The 16,640-nt window shown below is 43.3% G+C and overlaps 1 protein-coding gene and 1 long non-coding RNA gene across 2 annotated transcripts; both read right to left on the bottom strand.

Annotated features, from left to right (window-relative positions):
* Window positions 1–4,033: 4,033 nt before the first annotated feature.
* On the bottom strand, window positions 4,034–5,676 carry LOC136022046 (uncharacterized). Its single transcript, XR_010615989.1, has 3 exons — window positions 5,284–5,676; window positions 5,133–5,190; window positions 4,034–4,204 (listed from the first exon to the last, which is right to left on the bottom strand). It is a non-coding gene; the product is annotated as an uncharacterized LOC136022046 (long non-coding RNA).
* Window positions 5,677–12,467: 6,791 nt separating this feature from the next.
* On the bottom strand, window positions 12,468–16,168 carry LOC136021899 (E3 ubiquitin-protein ligase RBBP6-like). Its single transcript, XM_065694588.1, has 3 exons — window positions 16,003–16,168; window positions 14,745–14,841; window positions 12,468–12,709 (listed from the first exon to the last, which is right to left on the bottom strand). Exons 1-3 carry the CDS (start codon window positions 16,166–16,168, stop codon window positions 12,565–12,567), a joined length of 408 nt encoding a protein of 135 aa, XP_065550660.1. The 3' UTR covers window positions 12,468–12,564.
* Window positions 16,169–16,640: the final 472 nt, after the last annotated feature.

Below are 16,640 nucleotides of genomic sequence, written 5' to 3'. Positions count from 1 at the left end.
GTGTTCTGTGTATTTTTTATTGTTGGGTTCAAGTAAAAGTTTTTAACGGGTGTAAAAAGGCAGTGAGGCCCCTTTAGTTTTTGATAACCATGTTCAAAAGAAGCTGCCCTCCGCTTTGGCTCAGGCAGCATCAGCGTGGCAGAAGAAGAAAAAAAAAAAGAGACAAGGCAGACGTGAAAAAGGAAGGAGCCAGCACAGCTCCTGTTTTTCCAACCTGCCTGGCCCTTTAGCTGAGGGTAATGACGCAGCAAACTCCTTGACTGTTAACACTGTGCAGTTTATTTCTGCAGATGCTTCGCATTCCTTTTTCATCAGAATGCCTCTTGCTTTAAGGAAACACCTTAACCTGTCTACTTTTCAAGAACTGATAACTCGGGAGAGGGGGTATATTTGTGTCCTCCTACCTACAGGTCCATGGTGGCTGCCTGCAAAGTTTGTCAAGCTTTACCATGAGCTGGAAAGACGAATGGAAGAACCCAATGCCTCAGCTACAGGAGCTGACCATGAATATCCCAAGCAGAATGAGACAGAGGAAGAGAAAAACAAGTGGTTGCAAAACATCACTTGGGGGCAACTGAAAAGTAACAACTTGAATAGCTATTATTAGCCAATACAACAGGACAAGACACCCTGTGCCTGTTGGCTGCCACACCTACAAGTCCTTTCAGACTGGTGTTGGACAACCGGACGGTGGCTGTCATCCCCTCAGCAGCCCAAACAATGGCAGCCTCCAATCCTGTGGGCACGTGGGATGGCTGGGAGGTATAACAACCAGTAGCTTTTTACAGCCACAAGAGATTGATTTGTGAAGATGTATAAAAATGGATATGTATCTGTATTTTCATTATATAGTTTGAAACCAATCATTAGTGCAGAATGTTAACTCTTCTTTAGCTGTTTATTTGCTAGGCTAGGAGCATGAGTGAAAAAAATTGTATTAGGAGTGTTTGTTTTGTTAGTTTTTATTAGCTTATGCAATTTCTTACTAATCAAGCCCTTAAGCAGGTGTTAATAGTGGATATACAAAACAAAGAAGGGGGAGATGTGGGGAGTGAAGGCGATAAGATTTCCATGAAGCGGGGACAGATACTAAATATGCATAGGTGTAACAGTAATCTAATGCATATGTATACCTTAAGAGAATGAATGTAAAGGAAAAAGGACCCTGGGGGTGCATACTTTGGAGGAACGATCCCCATGCACCTCAGCACTGAATAAAGCATACCTACTTTACACCTTCAACGAGTTGTGGAGTCAATCCGCGTATCACCTGGTGCAAGAGCCATGGTTAAGATACCAGCCACCCGGAAGGACAAGTGTGGGAGGACCAAGGCTATTGATAGGAGGAAGGAACAGTAACTCCTGGTCTCTGGACCCCCAAACCAACTGAAATCAGCTTATACCATGAAGCGGGGATAGGTCATGAATATGTATAGGTATGTTGTGTAACCTCATGAATATGTAATAGTTTAGAGGATAAATATGAAGGGGAACAATGCTGAGGCGCGCATGCCTTTGGAGGAGCGATCCCCCATGCGCCTCAGCGCTGAACAAAGTATACCTGCTTTACAACTTTAACGAGTTGTGGAGTCTACGCGCACATCAATTTGTTCATCCTTGATTTTGCCTCTTCGTGTGGCTGGTAAAGAGCTTGTGGGAGGAGCAGGAGGGGGGTCAGCAGTGCCGTTTCTGCACTGGTTGCTTGTGCTGGACTTCCCGGGATTATCTTCTGTTGCAGGAATCTCTTTGTAGGACGTGTCTGGTTTGTGAGGGTTAGTGGACTCAGCAGGAGACCTTGTGCTGCTCGTTATTGCTTCTGGGGTTTACATGTCAGTTTTTGCTTGCTGTGCTGACGTTAAAAAGCGTATCGTAGCTCTTTGGATTTCTGTCATTAAATGAAGTCTCTAGGATTTCTGCCCAGGAGTGAGGTGTCCAGAAAAGGACTGTCCTTGTACGCTGCTGTCAGCCTTCAGTTTAGAGATGTGTCTGCTGGTGGTGTATTTTAATGGTGGCGTAACTCAAATGCAACTTAAATCTACCACCTTTGTCCTTGTTCCGGATATGCCTGGGGGATGATTCTCATCAGGTTGTAAACAGCATGTTCTGCTGGTGCTTTACCTATTTGAAATAATCTGTCACCAGAAATGTCTTCCTTAGTACCTGCATAGAACAAGAACCTTACACCCCGACCCTAGGGGCAGCTTCAAGGCGACAGCTAAACGTCAGTAGCTGCAGTGGTAGCAGTGTGTGTGTGTGTGTGTGTGAAAGATCACCTGAGCCTCTGCATTTCTTCAGCATGTCACAGCTTTGTGTGGGTAGGGGTGCATGAAGTCAGTATGTTGTAGGTGTTGTAACTGGCCAGGCAGTGTCTCTAAAGCAGCAAGAAATGATCTCTTCTAGTGGCATGCCTACGGATGCCAAGGGGGGAGGGCTGTGGCCTTCTCCCTCCGTGGACTGAGCACAGAGAACTAAGAGGTGTTTTCATCTGTGGGAGGGAATCCCATCCAAGAGCCATCATCAGCCTTCAGGCTCGTGGTCCTTGATGTGCTCAGGACAGTTTTACTGGGGTGGTGGTAGTCCTTTGGCTCCCAGGTTTTCCCTTTAAGGTTTGATTGATTTGCCTTTATAGTGTTTTGTAAATGTTCTCCATTCAAAGCCCTCGGACTTTGTGCTACGTGATCCTTTCTCTGAAACCCCACGAATAGCTTTGGGAACAGAGGAAATGGGGACCCTTTAGGGTAGAGAAGAGCATTTAATATGAGAAACACTTCTCTGGTAAGCATCTTACAAGGATAAAAGGACCTGCTTTAACTTCTTTTTGGTGTTCCTGCATTAACAATAGCTCCTTAAAAGATTGATTACTTCTACCGCAGAAGAAGAGATGCTTTGATTTCTGTGTCTGACTGAAAGAAATAACGTGAACGTGTAGAAAACTGACGTGAAGAGCCATGTTTTGTCATTATGGGATTCCATGTCTGACTTCTGGAGCTTCCCCTGTACGTGGTCTAGTAGAAGGTGTCCCTACCCGTGGCAGGGGGTTGGAACTGGATGTCCTGGTATTGGCTGGAATAGAGTTACTTGCTATTTCACATTATTCTGCATACGTTCCTTAGCACCTTTCCTCTTCTCAAAGATCTTCACCAGTGTAAGATTGCCTTACGAACAAGTCTGATCCTAGCCCCTGAGACACATCTTGGAACCCCTCCCAGCATTTTTTGGCATCACAGATCGATAACTCAAGAAAGACTGACTCCAGGGATCAGTAGGCAAGCAGTGAGAACGCTGAATACCTGGAGCTGTTTTGCAAATTTTACAGGGATTAGTAATTTGTAGTGTGGGTGCTGGTGATTAGGCAAGTTGTCTTGTACCTGAACGATTGAAGGGCATAAGGACCCTGTGTAGAGGCACATCTGTGTGCTCCAGTTGGGCTGGGGCATGACATGCGCATGAAAAACTAGTTGTTCTTGTAATTCTATACTTTGCGTCCTGGCCTCTTGCCTTGGTCTTCCTGGGTCAGTTTGACTTATTTGTGACACAGGCTTGGGGATCGCCTGTGGGCTGGGGCTTTTGCCGGGCGACGCCAAGGCAGCGTTGGATGAGGCCATAAAAGGATGGAGCAAGCTGGGCAGCCACTGCAGCGCCAGCTCTGGAAAATCGGCGTGTGAGCCCCAGCCAGCAATTCCCACTCACCAGCCAGGTGTGAGCTGAGTTTCCCTTGCTCAGCCAGTCTCTGCCTGGCACCTGGGGCAGCCACGGTTCCTTCCCAGGGCTGGATCCAGCTTGCTGCAGTGATGCTGGTACTGGGGCAGTGATGGAGGTCTCTATCCTCCTGGCATTGATACTAATCAATGTGGTTTTTCCCATGGCTTCACACCACCTGGAGCAATGCCCCAACTACCCATCCTCTCGGTGGCCATCCCCAGCCCAGCCCAGTCACCTGCAGGGTGGGCAGGGGCTGCATTAACCCCCTACCCACTTCCCGCTGTGCAAATGACTGCAGGCAGAGAGAGGTGCTGTGAAGCAAGCACCCAGACCTTTTAATGAATGAAACAAGAAACAGGGATGCAGGGGAGGGCTGGGGCAGGTCCTTGACCATCAATGGTGTCTTCTTTGTGCGGGTGACCTTGACCTTGAACGGTGATGACCATGTGACCTTGTCCTGGAAGAATAGTCACGACTCCTCCTTCTGCTTCCAGGGAGCGGCCTGGGAGGAACGGGTCAGAAAGAAGGATTACATGGAAAGGCTTGTGAACAGAATGCATGGGTCGCACTTGAAGAATGAACCGAGTGCAATCTGTAAACAGAGGGAGCACTGGAAGAGAGAATGCCCTCAGAGTCAAAATAAACACTGGAGATTTAGTGGAATGTCAGGGCCTGCCTGACATACTTTGGATGAAGATTGAGGAGGGGCGGGGTAAGATTCAAAACCCTCCCCAGCAGAGCCCCTGGTTACAGTTAGCTTGGGGACTGATAAAGTAAAATTTCTTGTAGAAACAGAAGCTACTTGTTCTGTTATAAATTCTTGTAGAGTGCAAGTTATCTATACAGAAGCGTCTATATAGAAAGCTAGCTATAACAAATCTATACCAAAATGAAGGACTAACATGACACAGAAACAGGCTCTTCTCTCTCCAGCTGAGAGAAAGCGGTTTGGCTGTTTGAGATGGCTAAATGGAAAAAAATCAGAATTGTCATAAAATGACAGCACTGATTTTTCCAATAACTGCCTCAATCAGTATCAACTATGTTGTTAAAACAAGACTGTTGGACGCTGATTTCTACTGACAAAAACCATTTCTTCAGCCCTACTCAGCCAGTAATCCAGAGCTTTCCATCCGATTCTTTAATTGTATTTGATTTTTATACGTACTTACGGTTTTCTCGAAAAACATCCTTTTTTCAGTCTTCTTTTTAATCATTTGCCAGCGTTTTAGTTGAAATAATCTTACTGCAAGCACACATCCCCTTTCTTATAGCCAGTTCAAATTAAGCCGTTTAAAAATCAGTTACTAGTTGTATTCCCCGCAACTCTCTGTGCACACTTACTTGATTATCGATCAGCTGTTGTGTAAGTCATACGTTACAGCCTAGGTTACAAGCAGCTATATATTGAATTTCTATAGCATACTTACAGTTCACAGCTTGTTCTGGCACCTGGTGAGTGGATGGTACTGTCTGTCCTCGGAGGATCTTTTGGAGAGGGGAGAAGAAAAAGAAAAAAAGCCCATTCAGCTTATCTGAAGGTAATTTTTTAACAGAAATTCTAAAGCTATCATTACTTACCAGTTGTGGGTACTGATTGTCCTTGGGAGCCCAGAAGACTTGGTAGTGCTAGTTGTTTTCGTACAGAAACTCGACAGCCCTTGTGAATAAATGCAAACAGCTGGAAAATAAGCTCTACTGAAATACTGGAGTCACTGCATATGTGGAAATCAAACTTACCTTCTCTTCCAACAGGCTGCTGATTGACAGAGAGGAAGATTGAGGCAGTTCAGTGGCAGTCACCAAAGCAGCAGGAGGGATAAGGGTCGTGAGCGGTGGTGGAGGCGGTGGCGGCTGCTGCCGCCGAATCTGCTTACGGAGCCTTTTTGTGTAGCCAGCTCCATTTTTGAAGTTGTTCACAGCCTAGAGGCAGAGGAACATTTTGTAAAGGCAATCTGAAGCTTCAGCAGATACACCAACAAAAGCCTCCGCAGAGTAAAATTACTTGTGTATTCCTGGAAATGCTATCAATCCTGACAGCATTCAACCACAGCTATATATACACACCACATTAAACACTGATGCCAATGACTGTTAACTCAGGGTATCCGTATTTAAAATACTTCAGTGTTAACACCAAATTTGCAAGTGAGGTGATTGTGTTAAACAGAAGCGTGACCTGAATTTGCCAGATTGTCTCTAAAGAGCTGTCAGAGATAATGTGTTTGAAAAGTAAATTTAGCCTTATTCAATTTATCCTTCCTTAAGGCTAAATTAATATTACAGTATTACTGTCTTCTCTCTCAGCTCCTTACAAGCTCTTTGTACAATTGATGTAAAAGTCATGACGCTACCTGGCGTAGGCTCTGGTTGGCAACTAAAGCATCAGGAGAAACACCTGTCTGATGACACGCTGGGCATATGCATTCCTCCGACTCCAGCAATGCCGTTCTAATACCTGTGCATAATTAGTATAATCACAATACAATAGTTTTTAGCCAAACTAGGGAAAGTTGTTGGGTTCTAATCAAAACACGTATATGATTCATGGGTGAATATGGTCTTGAGTGTACAGCATGAAGCTACAAATGTTCAAGAGTGTAAAAAATTTCAAGTATGCAGCAAATAGTTACACAGTATTACCATTTCACTGCTGTAATATTTGAAGATGGAGTGTAGGCTGTGTCTTCATGATTCAACTCATCCTTTTTCCACTGTCCACTACAGCAAGAAGTCATTGACCCCAAAGTTAATGAGCAAAGCACATCTCAAAAAAAAAAGCATTGGTAGGTCTGAGTTCTGACGGTTTGAACCAGCTCTCCCATGGAGAAGAATGTGGATTAAATGCCTAAGTATCTGGCTGTATAATTTTGCACGATAGAAAGGGCTGTGGACAAACATTTGATATCTAATACTGTAATCACCTGCACAGTTAGGCACTCCTCTGCATGTAAAGAGGATGTAACTGGATCTGTAGAAAGAGAAACAAGTTTTCTGCCTCTTTTTTTTTTTTTTTTTTCCTTTATACGAGCCGAGTCCTTTCCTAGTCAGGGTATACTTAGGTTTTAATTAGAACAGGTAACAAAGTAATTTTGTTATCTGTTGGTTGTGCTTTCTGAAGATCAGATGTGATGTTTTGAATTAACAACATGGGAATAACACTTACATTCGTCACAATAACTGCTTCCACAGCAGGGAAGAATAGCTGCATCAGTCATTATATCTTTACAAATGAGACATAACAGCTCATCCGGAATAGGACCATCAGAAGAGGAGGAGGATGGCTCCTCTGGTAAAAATGGAGGCCTTTCCCTCTTTCCTCTAGCATACGCTTCCCTGGAGGGCGTGTGGGGAAGGAAAAAGAACAAATTTAAAGATGGGTAAAGGAATACTTTCCCAAGCTTTGCATTTTATCAGAAGAAGATACTATATAGAATTCTTCTCATTCCACATTAGCCTTCTGAACTGTAGGCATTGAGCTGAAACTACTTTGCTATAGCCATAACACCGAAAAACAAACACTCGGAGGGGGAGGAAATCTCAATCCGACAGCTATTGGTTAAATTTTTGTAAGAAGCGTTTGAAACATAAACCAGAAGCAAAATGAGCTATCAAAGAGAATGTCTCCCCTGTCAACACTACTGAAATGTTTTGCAGAAATACAGATCCTTGGTGCATCACAACTCGGACCAACTTCCAGGCGCATGACAAGTATGAATGACCACCCTCTTTTCACATGAGCAAGTATCACAGATTTTAAGGTTAAAATGCAACGACTGCGCTTCCTCTCCCGTAATTATAGAGGCAGTCCAACTTGGTAGCATGTCCGCTCAGATGTTTATGCATGCTTTCTCTCGTTCGCTTTTTGGTCAGGTCAGTTCATTCCATACTTACGCATTAATAATCGGTATCGCATATTTTCCAGTGTTTGTCAGCATTGCACCCTTTGTGTTGGGATCTTTCACCTCTATCATGAAACTCCTTGGAATTCCTGTGCTCCTTTTCAGTCTGGGCACAGCCTCAACATTTTTGTCCTGTTAAGAAAAGATATGCAGGCATACCTCATCTTAAGACCTGCGCTTAAAATGACAGCTCAGTGATGACTGTAAGAAGCAAAAGCCTTTAAATCCTCTCCTTTTACCCAGCGTGAAGGTTGTTCAAGCAAAATACTTCTTTTCCTAAATGAACATGGCCAGGATGTTCCTAAGTCAGCTATTGTTCCTAAGTCAGCTTCTCAGGGAAGTGGTGGAATTACTGTCCCTGAAGTGTTCAAAAGAACAGGTAGATGAGGCCCTTAGTGACACGGTTCGTGATGGATTTGGCAGTCCTGAAGTATCGGTTGGACTTGATGCACCCCCTCCAGCCTAGCTGGCTCTATGATTCTGTGAAAGGCTTAAACAGAGTTTTGATCTGAGTCGACATTCTTTGGCTTAACAGCAGGTTTCTTAAGGGTGAAATATCCCTTACCTCATGATCCACTGGGAGAAGAGACACAAACCTGCTCCTCTCCCAAAGCACAGTTCAGAGGGAAAGCTTAAATCAGGGCTCTGGATCAGCCAATGGAGAAACATCTGTTCACCAGCTATAGATGAAGGTTGAATTCATGCCTCATGCGTATACATTTAGTGACTAGTGTTAAAGGGCATGAATACTCAGCCAGAGACTTGTGTCAGTAAACCACACAAATATTCAATAGATGGGGTCAACAGAAACATCTTGGTTTCATACAAAATACTGAAAACATGAACTGTCATTAAAAAGTGTTAAAACAGAAACATCTCCAGTAATACTGAAATACATAAAAATATGCATGTAAATTCACAGATGAAAACATCTATGGACCTATTTTGTGTCTGTGGCTTAGAAAAAGGAAAAAATTACATTTATAATCCTGGCTTTCCCTTGAACTTTGAAGGGCTTTTCAGCATTGCCATGCAACCTCTGTATTTCACCTCAAGAGCAACAGTTCTTAATACGATTATTCCTGTATTTGTTATTTGACTGCCAAGGTCAGAAATTAAACAAGGTCAGAAAGTAACACCGGGAGTCCCCCAAATCTTACCCCATTTCTTGGGCAGTCCTTTCTATAGTGGCCAGGTTTTCCGCAGCGAAAGCAAACATATGATGGTGGAGGTGTACCCAAGGGCTTCTTCATGTGACTAGAACGGTTTGAGGAAGAAAAAGGTATGCATGTGTCTCTTTTGTTAAAACAAACATCTACACAGTTTTTCCATAATCATCGAAGAACTGATTTGACATTATCAACACTTACTTGACTGGGCCGTATTCATGGGAAGACTGTATCATCATGGCTTTTATTTTATCTTCTTCAGAAGCATTGGCTTCAGCCAGGTTGGCAGTCTGTTTGACATGGAATTATTTGACACACACATTAGAAACACGCAAGCTCACCCCGTCAAAGACAACACCACGTGCTCAATCCTGTAAAGAGCACCACCGTGCTAGCTGATGTTGCCTGAAAACAGCTGCTTCTATGAAACACAGTTGTCCTGAGAGTGCGCTGGGGAGACTCTGTGCTTGTTCACGATGCTTATGTGCCTGCTAGCCTACTTGAAAAAAGCATTCTTGAGCACTCAAAACATGAGGCTTGACATAGACTTGTGTAACCAATCCACTTTTCTTCCAAGTGGACTGAAGTGATGAGTGAAAGAAATGACATTAGCAGTAGTTTACTGGTTTTGAAGCTCCAGCCCATTTGAAGGAGAAGATAGCTACTGTGCATTTAATTGAGAAAGATTTCTGCAAGTTATATTATTTACATTTTGCAGCATTAAAAAGAACACACAATGTTAGCGGCAGGGCTGTAGTTTTTGCTCGCTGAAATTCAGCATCAGACACAGAAGCACCGAAGGGAATCTTTCTGGTCCCTCAGCAAGACACAAGGTTCTTTTCAGCAGAAATGTGACCATCGTGTCCTGTAGGCAATCCAAACTGCATTTCCCCCCCCCCACTAACTTCTTCCTACTAAGGGATTTAACTACAGTGAGCACAACCTGCAGGCTTTTCCAGGGAACTGTGTCCTTTTAATGTACATATTGTAATACCACCCATGTGCAGAACTAGATCTTGAAGCCAGCTGATTTTTCTGATGTTTTTATTACACACTAGTCCATATACAAGAAAGGTCGAAGGGAGTGACTGTAAAAGATATGGACCTTCAACCTCCCAGCTTTCAGATCAGCCACGTATGTCTTCACTTCTACGTCCATTCGTTCACAAGAGCAATCAACCAGTTTCTGCATTTTATTAAATGTTTTCTTCACATACACAGTTTTTTCTTATCAGTTATATGATCCAGATGGACATCTATGAAATCATTTCCATTAATGTTTACAGGAAATTTTGCAGACATTTGACTAATTTGTTCGAACCCAAACAGTTTACAAAACATATCCAAACCCCACAAAACATTACTAGGAATAGATCAAAATTCAACTATGGCATTTAATGCACTGTAATTAAAAAAAAAACCCCAAACAAAAAATATTTCACAGCACACTGCCCCTGTGCTAAGCCAGTCTGAATAATGTGTTTAAGCAAGAGTTTTGAGCTGCTTTACAATTTGTTCATGCATTTCTCAAAAGATTAAATGTGCACACCACTTGGACAGTTTTTCACATTTGAGAGTAAAACTTCACATGGGTTTACAGAACCAAGGACACATGCACTGACAGCCAAAGGCACAAAGTTTAATTTCTTCAGTGAGAGAGGGAAGACGCTGACGGTGTGGAGACCTCTCGTTCTTAGAAATGAACTCCTGTCCCTCTTCTTAGGAGAAAGAACTAGCTCCCATCTTTTTCATTCAATTGGCTAGCACTACGCTTTTTCACAAAGCGCAGTCATTAGTGTCTTGCCAAAGTTACACAGTGTTGAGCCAAAAGAGCAAGCAGTTCCATCCCAAAACAGGCCATTGCAACATTTTCAAGTGGCCACATCTGCTAATACACCGTAGATACACATTGATACGTTCCTCTAAACAATCAAGTACACAATTTACACAGTTGACACAGTCTGCATTCAAACAAATTTGATTGTGTTCTCCACTGTCTATAGGCTGGAATTTATGAAACTGTGCAGTATCAAAGAATGCTTCTATGCCTCTAATGACTAGAAATTCAAAACCAGCCGTGCCATTGTCCAAGTTCCAGAAACACTTCTACTTCAGCTGTTGCAAACTGCCCTGAAATGTCCATAACATACAGCCAATTAAATTCTTTTGTAAAAATGGGGTTAGATTCCAACACAAAATTAATGAAACCTAGGAAAAACAGTAAACAGCTTCTGAGGTACTGCTGCTTTACGTCCTGAAGATGAGTAACGCTGCAACATTATGTTGAGGCTGAGAAGGTACTCCCCTTCTGTCTTCCCAAACTGGCAAGTACTCTTTACAGCACAGTACCAAATTATACATACTTTTTAAAGTTAAAACAAATACTTTATTAAAAATTAAAGGTTTGTTCACATTACAACAGTTATCCATCTATAGACTGCAAGTAAGGCTTAAAAGTATGAAGGAAACACTTATTTTTAAGTATTTTACAACTATATATAGATATATATATACACACACACCTTTGAAAGCTGGGCCAGAGAAACAGATGCAGAAGACTCGTCATTCATTTGTTCAGCAAAAAATAAACGCATATTCAAGTTCTATAATCGAAACATAGCAAGAGTTAACCTCTACTAGAGTCTGAAAATCTGCACTATATCCTCTGCGTGTCACTGAAGGAGGCATTTCCAACCTACTGTAATTTGTATTTGTTCAGAATAAAGTCCAAACCTATGACAGCTGAAAAGTGCCTATGTGGTTAATGAGACAAAACTAAACTAACCAATTCGCTTGAGAGGGACTTACTGCTCCAGAATATCTCAGAGCGGGGCCCTTGTGAAAAATGCTAAAGTTTATCTGAGAAGGAAGCATCACTACAGGATACTTACTTGCAGTGTAGTTTGTAAATTAATCAGTTAATGTCTCATCATTTAAACATGCATTTATACAGTTATGCTTTGATGAACATAGTAGTTGCCTGTCAAGATAAAAAGTAGCCCTGAAACATGAACTCTGCCCTTCTTCTCAATAACTGCAAAGATGCCAAACTCACCATACCCCACCAAACCCAAACACCGATCTGAACCATCAGCCATAAAAGTAACCTGCCAACTTGTCTAGAAAAAAAGAAACTGCTCACATTATTGGGGAAAAAAAAAAAAAAAGGTGTTTACTATGACAGAGTAGCCCATAAAAATGGAGAAAAAATATTTCTTGTATTTTAATAGACCACAGGACATACTATCCAAATTAGTTTGGGAAGTGTGAGAATTCTTATTATTCTTCTTTCTATCAGACCAAACCCAATCTTTCATGATGATGAAAGCATGGATTTAAAGCACAGTCACGGCATTTTTTCCTCCACTGCAAACATACTCCTCCCTCCCAGCTGCCTACACAGCTTGTAGCTTGCCACAGTGAAGTCCTCAGGCCACTAGTTAGGAGTGGGCCACAGTGTGTGCAGAGAACTACTACTTAAGTGCAGTTTTTACAAAAAGCACAGAAAAGGCTGTACAAACTCACAACATTACTAACTATAGGCAGACAGATCTCGAATGTGGCACCAAGTTCAGTTGTGCACACCTGGAACCTGCAGGAACTAAAGATGATCAGGCACTATCTGCACAACACAAAGGCACACAGGACATATTCTAGCATATGCAATAGGAAATACCATGCATTACTAGGCATAAATCCCAACATTCACATCAGAACTGTGCAAATTGATGGCGTGACTCAGTTTTCACTGTGATGAATCAGTACATTTGAATTACAATCTGTACTATGTTTTACTGGAGGACAGATGAACTTAATGTTTGGAAAATTAACACAAAGCTACATTGTTTAGAATTCAGTGCAGTGTGTAGAAAAAAGGGTGAGGGTGGGTTTTTACATACTGCTTCTGATGTTCTGCTCGCTGGCTCAGTTTGACTTCTAGGAGGAGACAGAAAGGTGATCAGAACTTAAAGCACTTGTACCCAACAGAAAGCACCAAAAATCATTTCTAAAACCCAAACATCAAAACATTATGTTCTGAGAGTCTAGTGAATGTGGAAATTTATTTGTATACACAAACTGTTATCTCTTGGTCACTCAGTGCAACTAAAAAAACCTCCAAAATCCCATTTCTACTTTGTCATGAAGTCAGACCCACAGAACACGACAGTGCAAGAGAAAGTCATCAGATATTTTTCTCTGCCACACAAGTATCAAATATGTCAAGTCGGTACTACAGTTTTGTGTTCTTAAATAATCAACCCTCAAACTATGAATGTAACTTCAGGCAATCTGTACATCCCTAGTATTACAAACGGGTGTCACATACAGTGCTTTAGTTTCTACGGCGGAACAGTGATAGTCCCAACACTTCAAAGGGCAAGTTTACTTCAGTGAAAAAAAATCAGTCATCTGACAAAGAAATAACAAAACTGTCAGCAGCTTATCCTTTAGAACAGGGTTTCTTTGTGGAAGCCCAAGCACTGTGTTCAGGTGTCTACCGGACTTAGCCGTCAAAGTGCCAAAGTACTAGACATGTTACATACGCTTTATTGACTAAAAATAGTAGTAGAAATATCACCTGAAAGAAGCTGCTCCTGGGATTTTGCGTGACTGAGGAGCCCTGTGACAAAAAAAACAAAAGAAGTCTTAATTGCCAGAATTTGCTTTACGATAATGCTGCAGTATTTTAAGAAATACTTATTCCATCTGAAAGCTTGCTGCGATTCCACCTACTCACTGACCTGCATCTGTCTATCATGAGTCAGAGATGCAACCCTGGTACAGTTAACAAACAATTCACACATCATCCAAAGTGTCCCAGGAGCAGAGGCTGCTCTGGAATTTAGGTACAAACAGTGAGGCTGCTGTTTACATCCACCTACTTCCTGAAGGTAAGTAAGTACTTTAGATTACAACACAATGGTTGTTTCATCCATTTACCTTGAAGAACAGACTACAAGGCAAGTAATGCAGCCTCTCCACCATTCCATCATACATTCAACCTGCCCCAACATTAAGCACTCTGTCAGCTGTCTCTGCACTGTTTTCAGCTGAAGGAACAGAAAGCTGATCTGCCCGATACATTTTCAATGCTAGAAGAGCAGTGCCATTCTTTCCTTATCCCCACATACAGGTACGTATTTGATCTTTGGTGCTAGCAGCATCTATCCTCTCATTTTATGGCAGCATTACAATACAAGGAAAGGGTGCCATCCCCACGCCTATCAGCTCAGGGTAAAAACAGCCTTAGGAGGATAGCTACCAACTTCTGGTAATGTGCTAAGCTGCTTACTGAGTTCCAGGTTTGGAAAGGATTAACTATTCCTTCATTGGACTTGCCCAAGAGGCAATACACTTTATGATACTGTTCTTTTTCTCTTGCCCGAAACAGATACTGGCTTTGGGAAACTAATAGGAATCGCTTTTGAATGGAACTTCTTGTTTTGCATGGTTTGCCAGCTGGCAAGCATCGGTCTTTCCTGCATGGCTAGTATGCAAACCCCACGCATTTGGGGCATAAGAATACCTGACGTATCCTGTCCCTCTCCCCCAAATGCAAGAAAAGGTCAAACACTAAGAACCAGACTCTTCTGAGACAGGAGCAAATTTTAAGTTTACACCACACTGCTGAACTGTCTTTGCTAGAAAAGCCATAAAAGCAAACACATATAACAAGGAATCTCTCCACGCAGACAAAACAGGATCTACGACTTGGCTCTCAGAAAAATTAACCCCAAGAACAAACCCTATAGAATCATTTTAAAAGTTTCCATTGTTGGAGTTTGAACCCCATACCCCAGCAGGCCTGAAAACATAAGTCTGTTTCGGGACCGATACATGAAAATCTACCTAGTGACAACAAAAATTAACGGAAGCTTTAACTAGATACAATCCGAATGCCTCACATGCATTGAAACAGTTCACACACTGAAACCAACAGCAGAGAATGCAAGGCTGTGTGGACACTTACGTAACATCTGTTTTGCGCGTAGCTTTAACTCCTCCAGCAGGGATTCTTTTAACAATTACCAAAGAGTTTTTAGGAATCAGGGCATCTTCTGTGTATTCTGAAACCAACAGAAATACAGAAAAAGACATTCAAAGGGACATGTATTAATACATAATTAACTACACGGCACTTCAGAGAAGGCCTTTACAGATACAGAAGCCAAGTTTTAGATGTAACATCGTGCTTTCGCTGTCTGAACACACTAACAGTACCTTTCAAGACATTTTCAGGTTTGAGAACCAAACACCAGCAGCTAAATCTTTTTCCTTTTTTAAAAACAGTTTGAACGCCAACAGCAAAATGGTCTCGGAGGTCACTACAGGACAGCTGCTAATACAGGGGGTGCTTTCCTGAACTAACTGAAGGTGCTTTTGCTTCTCTTCGGCTACAAAACCCATAGATCTCTGGAGAAAAACAAACCACCACAGTCTCACCTGCATAAACCAGGTTCTAAAGTCTGACTAGCTTGCTCTGAAACAAGCCAGGCATTAGTGAAGGCATGAAAACTCAGATCCACTGCTTTCGCCACTGTTAACTGAGTCACTTCTGCTGCTGGTGCTCCAGAGTGAAAGAATGCAGAAGAGAGCCTGCCACCTTTGTCTATTTCTTGGAGCTTAATCCATCCAAAGCCACACTTCTCATCTGCTCAGTGCTTTACATTTGCTTGATCAAGTCCGACACTAAGACTAGATCCAGCCACACCTAGGCTCCACCAGGAGTTTAGAAAGCCAGGGGGTCCACTCTGAACTTTGTGTCTCAGTGGGAGGGTCTCCTTTTTTTTTCATCTTTGGTTTCTATGCAAATCATTTTAGCTTGATTCTACCTTGATTTTCTTTTTCAACATTCCATTGGACATAAACCATTGACCAAGCCTGAGACTAAGGCTAGACCTAGCTTCACCTAGGCTCCCCTCAGGGGTTTAGAAAGCTGGGGGCTCTGTTCTGGACATTGTGACTCAGTGTGCACATCTGACAAACTGGTGTAGCCGGCAGGACGCTAAATCAGATTTCATGACACCACCCCACTTAATCCCCGGCACCGCTTACCCTCTTGGTGCTCCTGCCACCTGGCGGGATGGGCCCCAGGCTCACTCATACTATGTGGGGATGAGCCATAAAAGGCAGAATGCGGCTGCCGCTGGCTGCGGCCGTCATGGGGTGGTCTGCAGCGTCGCCAGCCAGGACATCCCCAAAGCCCTGCACATGCTGCGCACACATACCTTCTTTGGTCTGGGCATTGCTGATCTGCAGATCACAGTTGGCTGCCTTCAGCTTCTCCTTGCGCATGATCTTGCACTTGAGGTCGCAAAGGGAGATGTTGAGGCCACCGAAGGTGACCGTGTCATAGTTCAGCTTGGAGAAGAACTTGTAGTGGATGCAAGACATGGTCGGGGCCAGGCAGTGCCTGCTCCACTACTGTGTCTAGCTCGGCAAATGACAGAGAGAGGCCTTGCAGCCTCTACGAAGGTGAGGGCTCGCGGCAAAGCCCACCGAGGAGGCTGGGGTGAGCAGCACGGGCCGAGTTTGTGCTGGCCAATGGCGTTTGGAGGTTGCAGCACTCTGCCACAGCCAGGCCCTGACACATCAGGCAGCCTCGGCTGACAGAGCCTCAGGCCTCCATCGTGGCGTAGCGAGGCCCTGGCTTTGCCACCTTAACAGCTCCAGGCTATGGCCCTCAGCAAGTGAGCAAGTGAGCCGTGCCGTTATGTCGGCACCTGCCCCAGTCCTCCTCAAAGCCCAGGGGAGGAGAGTTCCCCAGAGCCCTAGCTTGGCCTCAGTGTCCTCTCCCGCGTGCAGCACGCTGAGGCCTGACCAGCCTCTACGGTGACTCAAGCACCTCTGCCCCAGCCTTCGCCAG

This window comes from Lathamus discolor, chromosome 14 (genome assembly GCF_037157495.1).
Source record: "Lathamus discolor isolate bLatDis1 chromosome 14, bLatDis1.hap1, whole genome shotgun sequence".
Taxonomy (NCBI): domain Eukaryota; kingdom Metazoa; phylum Chordata; class Aves; order Psittaciformes; family Psittacidae; genus Lathamus; species Lathamus discolor.
Note: the sequence above shows the minus strand (reverse complement) of the source record. Positions and strands in the feature narration are given on the sequence as shown.